Source organism: Erinaceus europaeus, chromosome 4, assembly GCF_950295315.1.
Source record: "Erinaceus europaeus chromosome 4, mEriEur2.1, whole genome shotgun sequence".
In the NCBI taxonomy this organism is placed as follows: domain Eukaryota; kingdom Metazoa; phylum Chordata; class Mammalia; order Eulipotyphla; family Erinaceidae; genus Erinaceus; species Erinaceus europaeus.
The window spans coordinates 117,873,322-117,892,788 of NC_080165.1; the positions used below are offsets into that span (position 1 = coordinate 117,873,322).

At 34.7% G+C, this 19,467-nt stretch overlaps 1 protein-coding gene across 21 annotated transcripts in view; it reads right to left on the bottom strand.

Moving 5' to 3' along the window:
- The window catches only part of EYA4 (EYA transcriptional coactivator and phosphatase 4), a 318,081-nt gene that overhangs the window by 115,134 nt on the left and 183,480 nt on the right, over positions 1–19,467 (bottom strand). For 20 of the 21 annotated variants that reach the window (XM_060190413.1, XM_060190433.1, XM_060190411.1 and 17 more), the window contains one exon: positions 12,918–12,967. The exons of the other annotated variant lie outside the window; for it this stretch is intronic. In XM_060190413.1, coding sequence (XP_060046396.1) covers positions 12,918–12,967 — 50 coding nt within the window. The remainder of the gene's footprint in view (positions 1–12,917; positions 12,968–19,467) is intronic. 21 annotated transcript variants of the gene reach the window in all.

Below are 19,467 nucleotides of genomic sequence, written 5' to 3' on the forward strand. Positions count from 1 at the left end.
GAAGGATACACAGAGAATTAATTCACATGATTTGTAAAACCAGTTTGGTCACTTCCATGAATTGCACAGATGAAAAACAGTCATTCTTTGGTACTCATCTGATTCTTGAACTGGAAACAAGGACTATATTTTTCATTATCTTCTCTTTTTTCTAAATTTATTTGGCAGCCAACTAGTTGTTTTAATTAAATGAACCTTCAATTCATGACTATTGAGGTACAGATACAATTGAAAGCAATGCAATAATAAAATAATAATAAATTCCAAAGACCTCCTTATCAATACTCAAAGTGAACTATTTCTAATATTTCTCAAAGATCACTAAAACCCTTTATATTAAGACTATAGTTCTTTCTGTGAAGTAAATACAATTGCATGCCAATAGATATACCCTAATAGGAAGATACTGTGAAGTGGAAGGCACTAGATAGATTGGAAACAGAACAGAAAGAGTAAAAAGGCACTGAATAGTTAGTAATAGAAGAACTCACTCTGAAACCACAAATTTCTCTTCCATTGTCAAGGAAGAGCCTTGAATTCTGTCTGTGTAAGCTTACTGACTGTCTAAGCAGCAAGTAATGCTAGTGGAACACTGACCTTGGGTTGTTTTTCTAAGGTATTGATGGGTTGTGTTTTGCTGCCTATAATATCACATGGATGCCCTTGTTCCAATGTCAAGTGTCTTTTAGAGCCATAACTGTCTCGAACTATAGAGAAGAGTGTTTTCCCTAGCAAATTGGAGTGACTCATTCTCTGCCCTAAGAAGGTTAACTTTAAAACTGTCATTTTTCTAAGCTTTATGTTTTGCATGATTTAATGAAAAAAAGTAAAGTAACCGTACATTATTTTTTAGGATACACAGTTGCTTCCTTTGACCACAATCAAGGCACCTGTTATTTGAATCTATGACAGGTAGTTTGGGCTCTCTCAAAGACTGTACCCACTTCTGAGACTGTAGAAATAAAGTATTTACTTTATAAAGTATGTCCCTCAATGTACTGGGCAGGCCTGCATAGTAAATAATCAAATCTTCCAAATACCCTTTGCAGAAATAGCAGCAGGTCATTTATAAAATGTGTCATTCAGTTATGATGCCAACATACTACATGCTTCTTCTTTATAACATAATCATCATTGCTTCTCTCTTTTTGCTTTTTTTAAATTTGTTTGTTTGTTAGCTTTTTTTTTCTTTTTTTTTTTTTTTGCCTCCAGGTTTATTGCTGAGGCTCCGTGCCTGCACTACGAATCCACTGCTCCTGCAGGCCATTTTTTTCCCTTTTGTTGCCCTTGTTGTTTATCATTGTTGTCATTATTATTATTGTTGTATTGCTGTCATTGTTGTTGAAAAGGACAGCAAAATCGAGAGAGGAGGGGAAGAGAAAGATAGACACCTGCAGACCTGCTTCACCACTGTGAAGCGACCCCCTTGCAGGTGGGGAGTCGAGGACTCGAATCGGGATCCTTACACAAGCCCTTGTGCTTTGTGGCCACGTGCGCTTAACCTACTGTGCTACCGCCACGCCCCCTTTCATTGCTTCTCTTAACAATGACAAATAATGAGGATATCTATGGAATAGTTACTCCAAAAGTATCTATGGAAGATTCTGGTTACAATCTATGAACATCATTTCTCCTCTTCAGAACTTTCCCTCCCTACCTTTTCTTATGGGTGCACTCTCTCTAAAAATCTTCTGTAGTCCTTTTCTAAAAACTCCTCTACAATAAGGAAAAACAAAATAAAAGCCTATTCCAGAGAAAGCTGATGGTTTTGTTAGACACAATTCTTTCCAAAGTCAGCAGTCCTCACTACAACAGCTGTCACATGGAGAGTGTGGGAAATCTGGCATTCTGCCAAACCACATTAATCATCTATTTTTTTTTTCCCCAGGCACTAGCATCAATATCTAACATCCCTATTATCTGGGACTCTTATGTTCACTAGAACTTGGAATCTTCTATCTGAAGAACAACAGCAAATGAGAGACGGTTATTAGTAACACAAGATTACATCATTTCACACAACTGTATATTTGCTCTGAAAAGGTAATTTTTTAAACTATAGAATTTCTTCAAATCATTTACCTATAACAGAAACTTATAACATTCAACTATAAGAGAAACTTCTTATTTAAGTCAACTATAAAGAGAGAACTATTAATTCCTAAGTGATTTTTATTTTAAGAAAACCTTTTTTTTCACATTGTATTGTTTTAAAAATTGAAGTGCAGTACCCTATTATAAAAGCCAGTCTAATACAGGAAAGAAATAGAGAAAAATAAAAGTATGAGAAAAGTATGGATAAAGAGATCCATTCTGATATTTTTATCTCAAAGTCTGATAAGAGCATAATGGCTTACATTAAAGAAAGCACAGGGGCCAGGAGGTTGTGCATTCAGTAGAATGCACCTGCTGCTATGAACAAGGACATGGCCCCAAGACTTCGGTCCCCACCTGCAAGGAGGAAAGCTTTATATGAAGTGAGGCTGTGTTGCAGACGGCTCTTTTTCTCTACCTTTCCTTTCCCTCTCAATTTTCCTCTGTCTCTATCAACAACAACAACAAAACGGTCTCTAGAAGTGGTGAATTTATAGTACAGGCACTGATCCTCAGTGATTACTCTGGTGACAATATAAATAAATAATTTACCATGCAAACTTGAATTTTCCCCAAAACATAGTGTCTCTTACCAAACAAGAGAGCAGGTATAAACTGGATATACTAGGATGAAGAATCATCCTAATTGCCACAGCAAATTTAGGGCCTCTCTTATATTTGACCATCATGTTTATAAATTGACATTCAGAACTTACTGGTTATTATGTGGCACCCTGTACAGTTTAGACAAAAACATGAAGAAATTCTCACTAAAAATGTAACAATGGATTGTTCATTGTCTCATTAATTTATTCATGTAATCCAGGAGTATAGTTTCAAATCCATATATGTATGTGTCTAACTCACTGCACCTACCACCAAAGTTCCTGGGACTTCCCCCTTTATTCTGACAATCACTACGGTTTTCTTACACTTAGGTGTAAGAATTTTGATACAAATATGCTTGGGAGAGTCAAGTTTGTTATTAACTGAATTTGCCAAGTTTTCTGAGTGTTGAGAAATAATAATAATTAGAATGAAAGAATTTTTACAATATCAGCTTATATGTTTCCAACTATTTTTACATTGGGTATTTCTGTATCAGAAGTTTAGCTTTTTTAGAAAAAAGTAAAGTTTAATTTCAGAAAGCAAATTTTAAGATTATCCCGACAGTTATTTGGCACAGTAAGCATGCCAGAAAGACATCAAGTATCAGGTGACAGAAATTCATAAACACATGAACAAAGACACCATTCATAGATGGGCTTATTGAAAAGCAAATGGGAATGTTTTTTAGGTTGCTAAGACAACTGAGATGTAATGATTAAATCTGAGATAATGAGCAGAATATCTACCTTTACAAATCAAATTCTGAAATCTTTACTAAGGCCTATCTGCATTTGTGGCTAAACATTTAAGAGTATTATTTTTAAAAAGAAATGAAATAGACTTCAGACATTTAAGTTCTGCTGGTGAAGGAATTTGATGTTTTCTGAACAAATGCAAGTTCTTGGTTTGGAGGATGTGTGTGGTAGAGTGGTATGGCAAAGAAGTGTACTTATCTGGGGATCACTGTTATTTTGTAACCTAGATGAATGATATGCCTATCGACACTGTTATAAATAATGTAAGTAGCAATATTTGTGACTGATTTATGAAAAAATCCAGTGAGTTCTTTAAAAAAAATTCAGGAGAAAATAAAAGTAGTAGTTTTTCTTGGAATGTTTCTATTTCAAATTTAAAACTTCAGTCTCATTTAATTTAGACCCCATCATCCTCATCTCTATTTTCCAGCTGCTATTTGTGCATAGTGGGCTTTCACAGCTGAGCCTATGTGTAAAGTTCTACCTCAAGGGATATAATTCTTTCAGTCTGCTTGGCTTATTCTCACATTTCTGTAATAAGTTCTTTCTTAAATATTGTCTGACTTAAAATCATAATGTAGCCTCCTCAAATACTCTTTATTCTCCAATTTATTCCTTAAAATTCATTGGTTTCTAGTGTAGTCCGTCATTACAGATGTCCCTACTCTGTTCACCAAAATATCTCAAGCACACAGGCCAGTGCATAACAAACAGTCAATATCCAATAAGGGGAAGAATAAGTATTCCTATAAATAAATTGCTGAAAGAAAAAAAAACTCTAAGATCCTTTTGTTTCTTCCCACATTAAGCTATCACAATATCAAGTGAGATCTCCTTCTCCCAAGCTACCTTATTTATTTCTACTAATGCTGAATTTTGAACTTTACGTAAAGTTCACTTGTGAACTTTACCCCATATCCACGATAATAAAAGGATGCATATGACACAGTGTTTTCTAAGCAGAATATGAGTCAATACAGTATATACTCAGAGGCTATCACTTCCTCTACTTATAACACTCTTAATTATTACTATAATGCAAAGTAATGTCTTGTCTTAGTGCCTCTGGTTCAAAATGAAAGCCACTGAATAAACGTTATTTACATGATATGGTGCCTTGATCAAACTAATTCAAATCAGTTAACAGAAAAATTGTTCCTTATTACTAACCGTAACTTTTAGATGAAGACAGCTTATTATAGGAGAGGTTGACTGAAAGCATAGCTATTCTCAGGAATTCATCACTAGTACATGTGGAGAAGTCAGGCATGTTCTCATCTTAAGAGGATAATGAAAGCTGTCAAAAAGGGAAGGGGAGATCTCTCCCACTACCACAACGCCTATTTCAAGTCACAACTATTATTTATTCTATAGATTTGTTCTTCGGACAAAAAATTGATCCACAATACATAAATATTAGAAAATGTGTTCAAACCATAAAGAAATAATGCAAGAGTCTCACCAGAAATAACTATAATGTGCTAAAATGTCTCACAGTTCGGTAAGTTCATAAGGCTTCCTTGCCTTCAGATACCTGTGTCACATCTGACCTGACAACATGATAACATGAGTAAAATTTTCTTTTCTTTATTTCTTTTTTCTTTTTTCGTTACCAGAGCACTGTTTAGCTCTGGTTTATGGTGGTGTGGGGGATTGAACCTGGGACCTGGGAGCCTCAGGCATGAGAATCTATTTGAATAACCATTATACTGTCTCACCAGCATGAGTAAAATTTTAATCATGCTCTTGCCTGATCAGAAGTCTGTTTATGACCTCTCAATGTCTGAAGGAGTAGTTTCCAAAATACCAAGTTTGTACTCTAGGTTATTGATTGACAAGTATTTTAAGGTGTGGTTGAGAGTTAAGTTTTAAATAAAAAGAAGTTCTAAATCCTGGCACTTAATCTGGTAAAAGCTATGCCCTAAAGGTGTGTGTGTGTGTGTGTGTGTGTGTGTGTGTGTGTGGTCATGTATGCTCTATATTACTACTCCTGGGTCAGTTTTTTCACTTAGTGACAGAAATCAAGAGAACAAGGCATCCAATCTTCCTCCTGCAACATGGACTTCCATATGGTGCCAGGGCTTCAACATGGGTTGCTTCCAAGGCTCTAATGGTGAGCTATCTCTTTTGGATAGGTGAATAATTTAAATCAGAGGATGTACATTTAATAACTAGATTAACAGCAGAAAATAGATAATTCAATCTACATCTAGATTTTTATTTGAAAGTGTCAACTGAGTTGTAATTAGTTAGCTATGGAACAGGGACAACAAGGTCAAAATTAGGAAGAAATATTTACAAAACAGTGAATGACCTCATCTTACTCTGAATATGGTCAATACTCCCCTTACAGTTCTATAAAATGAAGGGTGGGAAGGAGTGCTATAACATACATGGGTTTTATATTCCAGGTAAAAGCAGAAGTGTGAGGGCATTTGATGGGTCTTCTCAGCATCTTTCTACTAGAAGTTGTTCTTACCCTTGATTTAGAGACTTCTAAAGGTGGTACCTAAAAGTCACTCTAATACCACTGTATTCCTTGGAAATTTGTAACCAGTATTAGAAAAAAAGAAAGATATAACTACCTAAATGTCTAAAAAGGTAGAATTTATAACACTGGAAGCATAGTCATAAGACATTTCCTTCCTATTATGAGGTCTGGAGAAAAAATAGATAGATAGATATAGATATGATACAAGAGTAATGAAAGATATATATACATTAAAATAATAAACCATGAAGACAGAGGTGAATATGAAATTAACAAGATGGGAGTCCCTGGTTCACATTCCTTGTAATACTGACCAAGCACTCCATTTTCAACTTCCCTAAATTGTTATGCCCTTATGGAAAAACAAAATCACATACACAAAAAATACAAAACTCCCCTTTCTTATTTAAGCAGGTTCAAAGTGGTATCTGAAACTAATAGTATAAATAGAATAACTAGGAATCCACATCACCATAATCTGTTATTTACTTGTTTTCCAGTCAAATCCACTATTTCCCCACATGAATCAAGTAGGACATAGATATTTCCAATTTATTATTTAATTTTCAATTTCTATTAGCTTTTTTTTAAAAATTCATTATGAGTTTCTTATCCCACTTATTTCAGTATTTTCTAATTAGGTATGAATAATTAGGTATAACTAGTGTGATTTTTCACATTTTCCTCTTGCACATAATTCTATTTTTATGTCTATTTGTGCTTCTGTAAATATTGTCTATGTTCACTAAGTACTGTCTGTCTGATCAATGAACATTGCAACCCATATGGAAAGCATTTTATGAAAAGCTAGTTTGACAGCATGGCAGATTTGAAAAAAGGAAAGTCTATATTCCATGAAGCCACATGAAGATGAGATGTGTTAGTTCAGAGGTGAGTTGACAAGAGTCTAAATTATATTATACTACACCATGGAAAGGGTCAAGATAAAGAGATTCAAAACATAACAGAAATTTCAGTGCATCTTGATGATAAGCAGGATTTGAGAAAGAGAGGAAGTCAGTCAAGTAAAGCTCACAGTAGGTTAACAGAGAATTATCATTGCCGAAAGAAAGATCTTGGGACAGAGAGTGAAATAATAATTGTTTCAGCAATGGAGATTAAAATGATATAAATAAATCCCTAATAAATTTATAACATGTATGTATATATTTTATTTGATTTACTTATATTAGTTACTAGGTTTGTCCATGCGGCTCGGGGCCTCCACCATAAATCCACTGTTCCTGGAGGTCATTTAAAACTTTTTTTTTCTTTCTATTGTATTGGATTTGGTAGAGAGAGATTGAGAGATGAAAGGGAGATATAGGAAGAGAGAAAGATAGGCACTTACAGACCTGCATCATCACTAGTGAAGCACCCCTACCCCCACCCCCAAAGTTGGGGAGCTAGGCTCAGGTCCTTGTGTATGCTAATATATGAGGTTAACTGAGTGTGTCACAGCCTAGTCACCTTTAAAATATATTTGTGGTTGTAGGATATATTTAAACTGGCTTTGTGTATATGGAATTTGTCATATGCTAAAACTTATACCGTGAACTAATGATAGCATGATGGACAAAATAAAGTAAGTATAATTTCTAGCTTTCAGGAGCTTCTAGAGTAGTGCACGGACTTATCAAATGAGGCACCTCTGAAGGAAACACACATGATACTATAAAGCTACATGACAGTAAGTAAGACTGAAGATATTCTTATTCCCCTGATTAAGAAACATTAAGCAGAGATCTAAAGTCCTAGGGAAAATTAATAAAGTAAAGAAAGCTGAAAGGGGGAAGAGAAGGAATATCCCAGACATTGTGAAAAGAGGACAACAGCATCTGTGAATAAAGATGATTTCACAAGAGGGAATTTGATTGAAATGGAGTTTAATAGGAAGTACCTAGTACACGCTAAGCAATATGGGCCCATGTCAGTGTTGTACATAGAGGTTACATGTGAAGTAATATGAAATTAAAGGAAAGTAAGATAACAAAGAACGAAACCTAGAGATCTGAGGAATGCAGAGCGAAAGGGTAAATCTCACACACACACACACACACACACTGTAATGTGTAAATAGTGAGACTTGGTAGTTATCTTTTATTTTCTTCCCCACAATGGGTTTGTTTAAGGATCTACTTGTTCAGTTATAAATACCTGAGAAACAACTATTTGGTGAACAACAATAAATAAGGGCCTGTCTCATATATTACTTTTCTCCCTTTGATCACTAACTTAGTATTGGAAGATGGTTAGCTCTGAATAGAAATGTACAAAAAAAAACTGATTAAGTGCAAATAACATAAAGGCATATATTATAAGTAAATAAAGCAGACACCTCATGCAATTATCTGAAGAAATCAGTTCAATATGCTACCGTAAGCAAAATGGTGAAGGTATCTCATATATTGATGGTGTGATTAAATCATCAGAACCCTAAATGCATTCACACCCACAGTAGTATATCAGCGTATAGCAGGAGAGGCAAAATAAATTTAGTAGCCTCCAGTGAACATCAGCCAAATGATAAAGAGACTAGAGGTGTCTATATGAGGACAGGCCTTGAACTGTGACCAAATTCTTCCCATATTGTAAAAATACAATGAAGCTATAATATAACCCAAGTTCACTAAATTATTTTATGTGTTATTGAATAATATGGGCATTTCTCTTCAATCTCCATGATAAAATTTACATTATATGATTAATATCAACCCTCTATCACTATCACTTTGAAAGGGTTGACTTGACAGGCTGTGAAGTAGCTCACATAGACAGTGCACTGCTTTGCTTTCTTCAGGAGCCAGGTTTGAGTTTTTGAGTTGGGTTACCACTGCATTAAGGAAAGTTCAGGTGCTATGTTTTTTGTTTTGTTTTTGCCTATATACTTATCTCCATAAAAAAAAGAAAAAAAAAGATAAAGGAGGGGGGGAGAAATGATGAAAGGATCGATTTTAAGCTATAAAGAACTGATTATTATAATAAATTGTGTTTAGCAATTTTGAGGTCCATTATGCCAGAATATAACACATGCTACTTATGTAACAAAGCCTAATCAGTAGTTATATTCCAGTGGACTATATAGTTATCTATATTCAGATGTATTACTTTTAGTATGTATATATATGCTATTCCTAAGACTTTTTTTTTACTTTACTAATATTGCATTAATTTGTAAATTCCCTTTTTCTCTAACCTACCAGTCACATCTGCAGTTTAAGCATTTCTTTCTGAAAGAGGAATTAAGGCCAAGCAAGACAAAGAATTTGCTGATACATGTATGTCACTCCAAGAATTTTCCTGACAAAGTCTCCACACCCAATTTAATTATTTCCCTACTATAAAAACACTTTCCATCTACATTTATTCTAATATTTCCAAATCCAAAACCAATACATTATAAAGCTAACTAAATAAATGAATGATATTAACTTTAGGTTCCAACTACGGCAGAATTTTATAAGGTAGTGGGTCTCCAGTTTATATGCATTTTATGGTGATACAGTGTTTCATTCTGAAGTTAATTCTTTGCTGTAAATCTGTTAGAAAAAAATTACCTGGTCTGAGAAAAAAAATTACCTGGCCTGAGTTCTAAATATCAGTCTCAGGCTTTCTCTCTCATTCAACCCTCATGCTAATAGAGGGAGAAGAAAGATAAAGGGAAGAGAAAAAGTGAGAAATAATCTAGTTATAGATTTAAATACAGTGAGCTCTAAACTCTGCTTCCTCCTCCAATACACTGACATTAGTAAAAACTAAACTGATTTGCTTAAAATTTATTTGAAGATAGTACTCTGACTAAAAATACTGAATTGTCTCAAGTTCAAGATTTTTGTTGTAAAATGTTAATAAAGATAAATAATTTTCCTGTCAGCAGTCAAGATCACCTGCTTATGAAAACTAATTTAAATAGTACATCATAGGCAAACTACTTGTAATATCAACAAAAGTATTAGGAATTAAAAGTTTACAATGGGCCTTTCCTTCTCTCCCACTCCTCTTCTCTTTCTGGAATTCTTACGCTTTAAAGGTAAGATATCTTGATTCACCCATTTCCTATTGTTCTAACCAGCTAAAAATATTTGGTTCTAATAAAAGCTGCAGTGAGCTATCACTTCATCCCTGTGAGAATTTCATACATGAGAAAGAATAGCAGCAACAAATGTTAGAGAGGTTGGGGTTGGGGAAGGAACTGCTTTCACTACTGGTGGGAATGTAAATTAGTCTAATCTCTGTGGAGAGCAATCTGGAGAACTCTCAGAAGGCTAGAAATTGACCTACTTGATGTCCCAGCAATCCCTTTCCTGGAGCTATAACCTAAGGAAACAAACACACCCATCCAAAAAGGTGTGTGTATGTGTGTGTGTGTGTGTGTGTGTGTGTGTGTGTCTATGTTCATAGCAGCACAATTTGTAATAGCACATCCAAAAAGGTGTGTAGGTGTGTGTGTGTGACTATGTTCATAGCAGCACAATTTGTGTGTGTGTATGTGTCTATGTTCATAGCAGCACAATTTGTGTGTGTATCTATGTTTATAGCAGCACAATTTGTGTGTGTGTGTGTGTGTGTGTGTCTATGCTCATAGCAGCACAATTTGTAATAGCCAAAACTTGGAAACAACCCAGGTTCCCAACAACAGAGGAGTGTCTGAAAAAGTAGTGGTATATATACACAATGGAATACTGCTCAGCTGTTAAACATAATGAGTTCACCTTCTTCACTTCATCTTGGATGGAGCTTGAAGAAATCATGTTAAGTGAATTAAGCCAGAAAGAGAAGGATGAATATGGGATGATCTCACTCGTAGACAGAAGTTGAGAAATAAGAACAGAAAGGGAAACACAAGGCAGAACTTGGACTGGGTTTGATGCATTGCATCAAAGTAAAACACTCTGGGGGGAGGGGGAGGTAGGCCACCATAGGGAGGTAGAGGTAAGGAAACAAACTTAATGTGTTGGGAGTGGTGTGAAATTATACTGTTAACTCCTAATCATTTTTTTTAATTTTTTTTTATTATCTTTATTTATTTATTGGATAGAGACAGCCAGAAATTAAGGGAAAGGGGGAAACAGAGAGAGAGAGACCTGCAGTACTGCTTCACCACTCGTGAAGCTTATTCCCTGCAAGTGGGGACCAGGGGTTTGAACCCGGGTCCTTGGACATTGCTCAACCAGGATCGCCACCACCTGGCCCCTATTAACTCTTAATCTTATAAATCACTACTAATTCAACATATCAGGGGAAGAATAGATTGCTTTTTTTCTAGTTCCTTAACTGCCTAGATATTAGGTCTGAGTATATATTCCTTTTGTTTAAGCATTTAATGTTTCAATTTTATAAACTGGTTGAATTCTGACACTGGACATATACTGTTAAACATTTCTAAAAATAACTATTTTTTAAATAATAAGTTAACTACAATCTTAGGCATTTGAAAGTAGTAAGAGGTATAGGCATGACTTAGAAAGGAAGAGAAGGTAGGACTATAGAAAAAGTGGGGGAAAACAAAAAAGTATAGACAGACAGGTAGTTATTGAAATAAAAGGGGAGTTGGGTGGTGGCACCAGGTTAAGTGCACATAATACAAAGTGCAAGGACCTGCACAAGTATCCCTGTTTGAGACCCGGCTACCCACCTGCAGGGGGATCGCTTCACAAGTGGTGAAGCAGGTCTGCAGATGTCTTTCTTGCTCCCTATCTTCCCCTCGTCTCTCAATTTCTTTCTGTCTTATTAAATAAATTGGAAAAAAAAAAAAAAAAGGCCTGCCAGGAGCAGTGGATTTGAAGTGCTGACACCAAGCCCCATCGATAACCCTTAGGCAAAAAATAAAATCATCATCATCATCATCATCATCATCATCATCATCATCCCTTATCTGTGACCTTGGGAGAAGCACTTCAGTTTTCAATGGAGGGAGTGATGAGACAGAACTCTGGTGTGGAATTGTACTCATGTTACCTCATAATTTTGTAAAGCAATATTAAACCTCTAATAAATTTTTATTAAAAATTTGGTTCTATTTTGATATCTATCATTAAAATATAAAAGCATTCATCATATGCTGTTGATGATACAAAAGGGCTTATATAGTTTTTTTAATATGTCATGTAAATTCATGATGCATAAAGCCAACAGTTATTCAAACTACAAATGAACTGTGTACAGTATAAACTTGTTCTCCAAAATGAAAACATAAGGATCATTAACACTATTCCTAAAACTATATAATTTTACTATACAAAAGAACATCACTACATATCATACACTAGAGATCTCACCATAGATTACAGTTCTTAGTGCAAGAGTTTATTGAAAATATTTAATAAAGCCTTAAGAATATGCATTTATTTTTCAGTGGTGTTTATAAACTTTTATTTATTCATTTAAAATTAAATACTGGAATATGAAATGCAAACAAATAAAACGTATGAATGTAAAATAACGTTAGACATAAAATTCAAGAACAATAATTAAATGGTACTAAATTTCTGTAGCTATATTTTAATGATTTCTTCAGACTCTAAATAACCAAAAATAAAATTTAATTAATTTGATTTTTCTAAGTTGGTAATATTCTCAATATAGAAAATGTTTCATTGAAGAGAAAAATAAACTTTATAGTGTTTTTGGAAGTGAAGATATGAAATTTATCTCACTTCTGTCAAAATTTCAGATGTCAATGAACTTAGAATAATGAATGCTAGTGAATAAGTTTCTAATATTTTTCTCTCAGGGTCTCTCTCTCTCTCTATATATATATATATATTAAAAGATCAAGTAGTCTTCAATAGATATTTTTTAATAATGTCATGATTAATTGCCCTTTAATCGGTACAGGATGTAATTTCCACACAGGTAAGTTCTTAGAGACACAATGCTTTAAATTACACTTGTATTTGTAATTGTAACTTCTTACTAGTTCTCCAAAGCTTTTTCTAAGTGGGGGCTCAGCCTCTATTTTACTGTACCTGGAATTCTGAGGTTCTGAAACATCTGATTCTGTGCACGTTTTCTTTACCTGTAAGAAAAGAATGAGTTGTCATTCTCATATGAAACTTTTCACTCAGGGAAATACACTTGTTAAACTAAAAGTGGATATAGTTCTGTTCACCAACATCCCTATAAAATATTCTCCAAATTTTATGGCAGCAGCATGCAGTGCTAAATAGTATATTTCAACATTATCCCATGAATAGCTGCCAAAGGCACTTTCCTACACTCCATTAGTATATAAAATGTTCAGTTAAAATAGCTTGGGAGTAGCTTAACTGGGAACAAAGAAACCAAAGAACCAGGTTTCCCATTTAGGAACTAGAAAGCCATACTGTTCTCAATTCACTATGAAATGTTTTTCCAATTGATATAGCACTAAAGTGCACAATAATAAACACCAGACTTTGGGAGCAAAGTACAGTGTTAGCTAAACCATTCATATATTAACTTTCATTTTTCTCAGTCCAGTGGCTGTATGTTTTATGTATTTCTCAGCCTATCAATTAAGCTTTCATATTGCCCACAGACTTTGCACATATAGTTGCAGTATATTTTGCAGATTATATTTTGACTTTGTGGTTTTTAACCCACTAATGGTTAAAAAAAGAAGAAGAAGAAGAACTTATTCCTACAGTGTGATATCCATTTCTAGACAAAAGCAGGTGATAACATCCTCTTAAATAAGGTAGAGGACATAGTAATTTTCTTTAATGATTTAATTTCAACCATAGTTACTTTTGTTTGATTTTTGGTCTTGGAAGTATATATCACAAGTAAAGTTGAAGTGATTTCAAAATTGTCTTAATAAAAAAATATGAACAATATACACTTACACATCTACTACAGAATCCACTACAGTATGTTTTCACTTCTAGTATGTCGTTTGGAAATAAAGAATAAATCTACTGACTCTATGGTATATACATATAACCATGAGTTTTAACTAGAACAGGAATAACTTCATTTAAGAATATGTTTAATATTTGAAGGTAAATCATTTTTTCACTCACAAAGTAATACTTCCCTAAAAAAGGAATGTTTATAAGAAGCAAACACATTTAAAAAAACTTACTTTCAAAAATTAGTCTTTGTTTTCACTTCTAAATCTAGGAATGTTTCTATTCTGAAAAATCAGCTATTTGATCACCTGTACCCTGTATTATATTCTATACATTTATGCAATATGAAAAATAAAAAAGACTGAGGTCATTATCCCTCTCCTTTTGCTTTTAATATAAAATTTAATATCGTAAGATGGAGGGGGTGAGATACATTTTCAGGAGAAATCAGTTTTAAAAATTGAATACTTTTATAAAAATGTAAACAGAAAATCCATTAAAAGTCTTATTCCCACTAACAATCTGTCCCAGAAAAATAAAAATTAAAAGCAAAGAATGGCACAATAAAATGGTTTCTTATTTATTTATTTATGTCACCATTGGGGCACAGTGCCTGCAGGATGACTCCACTGCTCCCAAAGGCTACTTTTTCTCCCTCCCTCCCTCCCTCCCTCCCTCCCTCCCTTCCTTCCTTCCTTCCTTCCTTCCTTCCTTTCTCTCTCCTCCTTTCTTTTCTCTTTCCTCCCTTTCTCCCTCCATTACTTACTTACTTACTTACTTTTGGATAGACACAAAGAAAAATTAAGACTGAAAAGGGTGGTAGAGAGATCTGCAATATAGTTTCAGCACTTGTGTGAAACTTCCCCCCTGCAAGTGGAGGTCAGAGGACTGATTGAACCTGGGTCCTTGAGCACTGTAATTTGTGTATTCAACCATGTATGCCAGCACTTGTCCTCCATTCTTCTTTCTTTACTGATATAGATAGAGAGGAACAGAAAGGGAGGGAAGAAAGAATAGAGATACCTGCAGCATTGCTCAAGCTTTCTCCCTGCATGTGGAGATCAGGGGCTTAAACCCAGATCCTTGCCCATGGTAGAGTACAACACTGCCTGCTACCTCCTGCCCATTTTCTTCTGATTCATCATCAGAAACTATGAATTATCCAAAGAATACACAGAAATAGCCCTGAATTGAATGTCACTTTCTTCGAGACTATGATGAATTAATTTAGGGGCAAACTGAAGATATTCCAGACTACTTTAGGTAAATCAGCCATACAATCCCAAGTATATATATAAAAATCATATTTCCTATAATTACAAAAAATAAACATTTTTCTCTAATTCCAATGACTTTGCAAAGCATCATTCTCCAACTAATCTAATCTAAGAATGTTCTGATTACTTAAGTTAGCCTTGAAGTAGGAAATGAAAGAGAGTAGATCTACTGACTATTATCTAGTATCCAGAGTTCCAGAATCAGCTTTTAAAGAATATAGGCCTAAAAGACTAAATTTAGAGAAAATTGGATTTTATTCATTTTATTTTTTTGTTGCCACCACTGTTATGACTGGGACTACATGTCTGCACAGTGACTCCACCAATCTCAATGGCCCTTTTCCTTCCTTCCTTCCTTCCTTCCTTCCTTCCTTCCTTCCTTCCTTCCTTCCTTCCTTCTTTTGTTTGTTTGTTTTGTAGATACAGAGAGAACTAGAGAAGGAGTGAGAAAAAGCGATACGTATAGCACTGCTTCACTGTGAAGCATCCCCCTTGCAGGGTGGGGAGGGAGGCTCAACCCATTAAAAAAAATGTTAATATAATTGTGTTTGTAAGAACAACCACACTATGAAAACTCTATAATTGGTAAAGAACTTAGGATTTAATTTTTGAGCAATTAAGATCAATAAAGGTTTTTAGGAAATAGGTTGAATAGAGATGTTTGAGTGGAAATTAGTGTGTTGGCAAAATAACTCATTTGGATAGTGCATTGCACAAGTTCTAGCCTGGGCCTTCACTTCCCTGAAGGGAACTTCTGTGCTGTGGTTTCTTTCTCTCTTTATGTCTCTCTGATTTGTTCTTTATACCAAAAAAAAAAGTCTTCCATGAACAGTGAAGCCCTACAGATGACAGAAAAGAAAAAATCTTAAGGAAAAAAAGCATAGAAAATGCATAATACAAGATTTGGATGTTAGATAACAACCTAGTGCAAATAAAGTGTAAATTCTAGGAAAGTATGACTTATATATCCTTATACCTCTAGTCTTCACCACATGTTCCCTCCTATGGTCTGAATTTTTTTTTCGTCAATCCTAACCTCTTAAAATTAGAAAATAGAGCCTTTGAGAGGTATTTAAGTCATTAGTGTGGCATTTTTGTGAATAAGATTAATGCTTATAAAAGAAAATTCACTGAGCTCTCATCTGTATTTTATGAGGACACTGCAAAAAGACTACACATATACCAGGCTCTCACCAGATAAGACACCTTGATCTTGGACTTCCAAGTTTTCAAAACTATGGGAAATATACTTCTATTGTTGATATGTGATCCACTCTGTGATATGATATGGCAGCCAGAATGAACTAAGACATTTCTTCCAATACTAATTGGGGAAACTGACGATCCTTCCTAGCTTACTGAATCCACATGGATCCCAGTCACTTTCAAAGCCAGCAACAAGCAGACATCAGGCTCAACCTGACGCTGTTGACTGGCTACGGAAGAAGGGCAAACGCTAGAAGAAGAAGAAGAAGACTAAATGAAACATTTAATACAGCAGTGAAGACCTGAATACAACCAGGAGCCGTGAGGAAGTAGCTAAGTGGATTATGCCAACAGGTTTTTCTAAAACAAAATTAACAGACTATGAATTGAACTCAAATAGTAAAGAGAACAAGAGTTGACATGTTAATCCATTTTTGAAACTGTTTTAGATGTACTGAAGACAAAAAAAAAAAATTACTTGTAGTTGGCCAGTGAAGTGGCTCAGTACATATAGTGTTTGAGTTACATTTGTCAGTCTGTAATCTGATCCCTCTCATTGCATCTAACAGTTAATAAGCATCTCAAAGCAAATAAGTGATAAAAAGACTAAACATTTTAGAATATGTCACTGCTTCTCTAAAAGGATTCAAACCTTCATATTTTTAAAAATGTCTTCTTTATCTTTATTATTATATTTTAGTTTAGTTTAGTTTGGACAGAGACAGAGAATTTTGGGGGGAGATAGAAAGAGATAACTGCAACTCTGCTTTACCACTCATGAAGCTTCTCCCTGCAGATGAACACCCGGGGCTAGAAACAATGTCCTTTCACAATGTAACATGTACACTCAACAAGGTGCACCACCTCTGGATTCCATAAACCTTTATTTATGAATTTATGAAGATAAATTAAACATATTTTAGTAAGCATATTTATATTGTCTTGATTAGTGCAACAACAGCCAGAGAGTTTGACCTGCATTTGAACACACCCTGCCATGGAAGAGGTCAATGGTACTTAATCAAATGGTGATTGCTGAAATATATACACAATTAAAGAGAAATACTCTTACAATATATATAAAACTCAGTGACCATAAGCCCTCTTGTTGGCCTCTATAGGACCTTGCCCTCAATGTAGAACAGCAATAGTAGGGACAGCATCTTCAATGATACAAATACAATTGCAAAGAAGAGCAAAACAAAAATAAACAATTGGACTGCAACATATCAAAAAAAGCTTCTGCACAGCAAAAGAAACCAATACCCAAACAAAGCGACCCCTCACAGAATGGGAGAAGATCTTTACATGCTATGCATCAGACAAGAGTTTAATAACCAAAATATATAAAGAGCTCACCAAACTCAGCAACAAGAAAACAAATGATCCCATCCAAAAATGGGGAGAGGATATGAACAGAATATTTACCAAAGAAGAGATCCCAAAGGCCAACAAATATATGAAAAAATGCTCCAAGTCACTGATTGTCAGGGAAATGCAAATAAAGACGACAATAAGATACCATTTCATTTCTGTGAGAATGTCATACAACAGAAAAGGCAGGAACAACAAATTGCTATTCCTATCTGTGGTAACACTCATATGTGAAGCCCTGGCATAGAATTAAACATAATGTGGTATTTGTGAGAATAATACTAAATTACAATGTCTAGAAAATATATATATAAAGAGGATGTCATAATTTCTTAAATACTTCATGTTACACAATTATATTTAAGAGCAAGTAACACTTTATATCCTCTGAACACCTTGTACCTTGAGTTTATAATAATTTAAATAAGCAGAGAATTAACACAAAATACAAAGAATAATTTTCTTATATTCCATCCAGGATCTTCTTTAAAAAAAGTTAAATAGAATAATCCCAATAGTTTTCCACATAAGACATTAAAGTAATAAGTAAAGGGCACAATAAATGGAAAAAGAAATTTTACACAGGCTCTTTGGTAACCTTACTTGGTGTGGTAATAAAAGTCTAATTCTTTTTTTTTTTTTAAAGAAAATAAGAAAAGTCTAATTCTATAGCCATCCAATAAACTTCAAAAGTGAAGTGAAAAGTATACTGTTACAATGAATAAGCATATATATATATATATATATATATATATATATAATTTGGGAGGCCGGACGGTGGCATACTGGGTTAAGTGTACATAGTCTAAAGTATAAAGACCTGCACAAGGATCCTGGTCAGAGGCCACCAGCTCCTCACCTGCGGGGGGGGGGGGGGGGGGGGGAGGGGTCACTTCACAAGCGGGTGAGGCATGTCTGCAAGAGTCTATCTTTCTCTCTCCCCCTCTATCTTCCACTCCCCTCTCAATTTCTCTCTCTTATCCAAAAAAATAATCACAGGAGCAGTGGATTCGTAGTGCAGGCACAGAGCCCCAATGATAACCCTGGAGGCCAAAAATAAATAAATAATAAGATTTCACTTCACACACCACCAATGCTTATTTGCCCCATCACACCTCCTCACAACAACCATCATTTTTTATCTTTTTTTTTGGGGGGGGGGGGTTGATCAAGTTTGTATGCTTTTATTAACTACATTCCACATATGAGCAACTCAATCCAGCAGCTGTTTTAAACCTCTTATTTACCAGGCATAATCACCTCCAGTTCCATCCAGTTTGACTAAAGGATACAAAAATTATCTTACTTAAGCACAGAGCAGTATTACATTAATATATATCCTATAACTTCTTGATCCAGTGATCCAGAGATAGCTATTCAGGATGCTGTCATACCTTGACTATTGTCACCAATGTGATGAGCACAGGGGTCCACATATCTATTAGAATTACTGGTTTTATGTATGTTAACTATATGCCTATGAGTGTTATTTTTGGATTGTAAGATATTTTAATTTGCTTAAGGATTCTCTGTATTGTTTTCCACAGACACTGCACCAGTTTGCACTCATGCCAACAGTATACCAGAGCTGCATTTTCTTCACATCTTTCCAACAATTGTAATTTCCAGTTTTGTTGAAAGAGAACATTTTCTTGAATAATTTTTCCATAGCTTTCTCTCTTTTTTTTTCCCTTTTAATGAGTGTAGCTAGTGGTTTATCTATTTTATTTATCCTTTCAAAGAACCAGTTCTTGGTTTCATTAATCATCCTGGCAATCTCTCTCTCTCTCTCTCTCTCCCTTTCCTTCCCTCCCTCCCTCCCTCCCTCC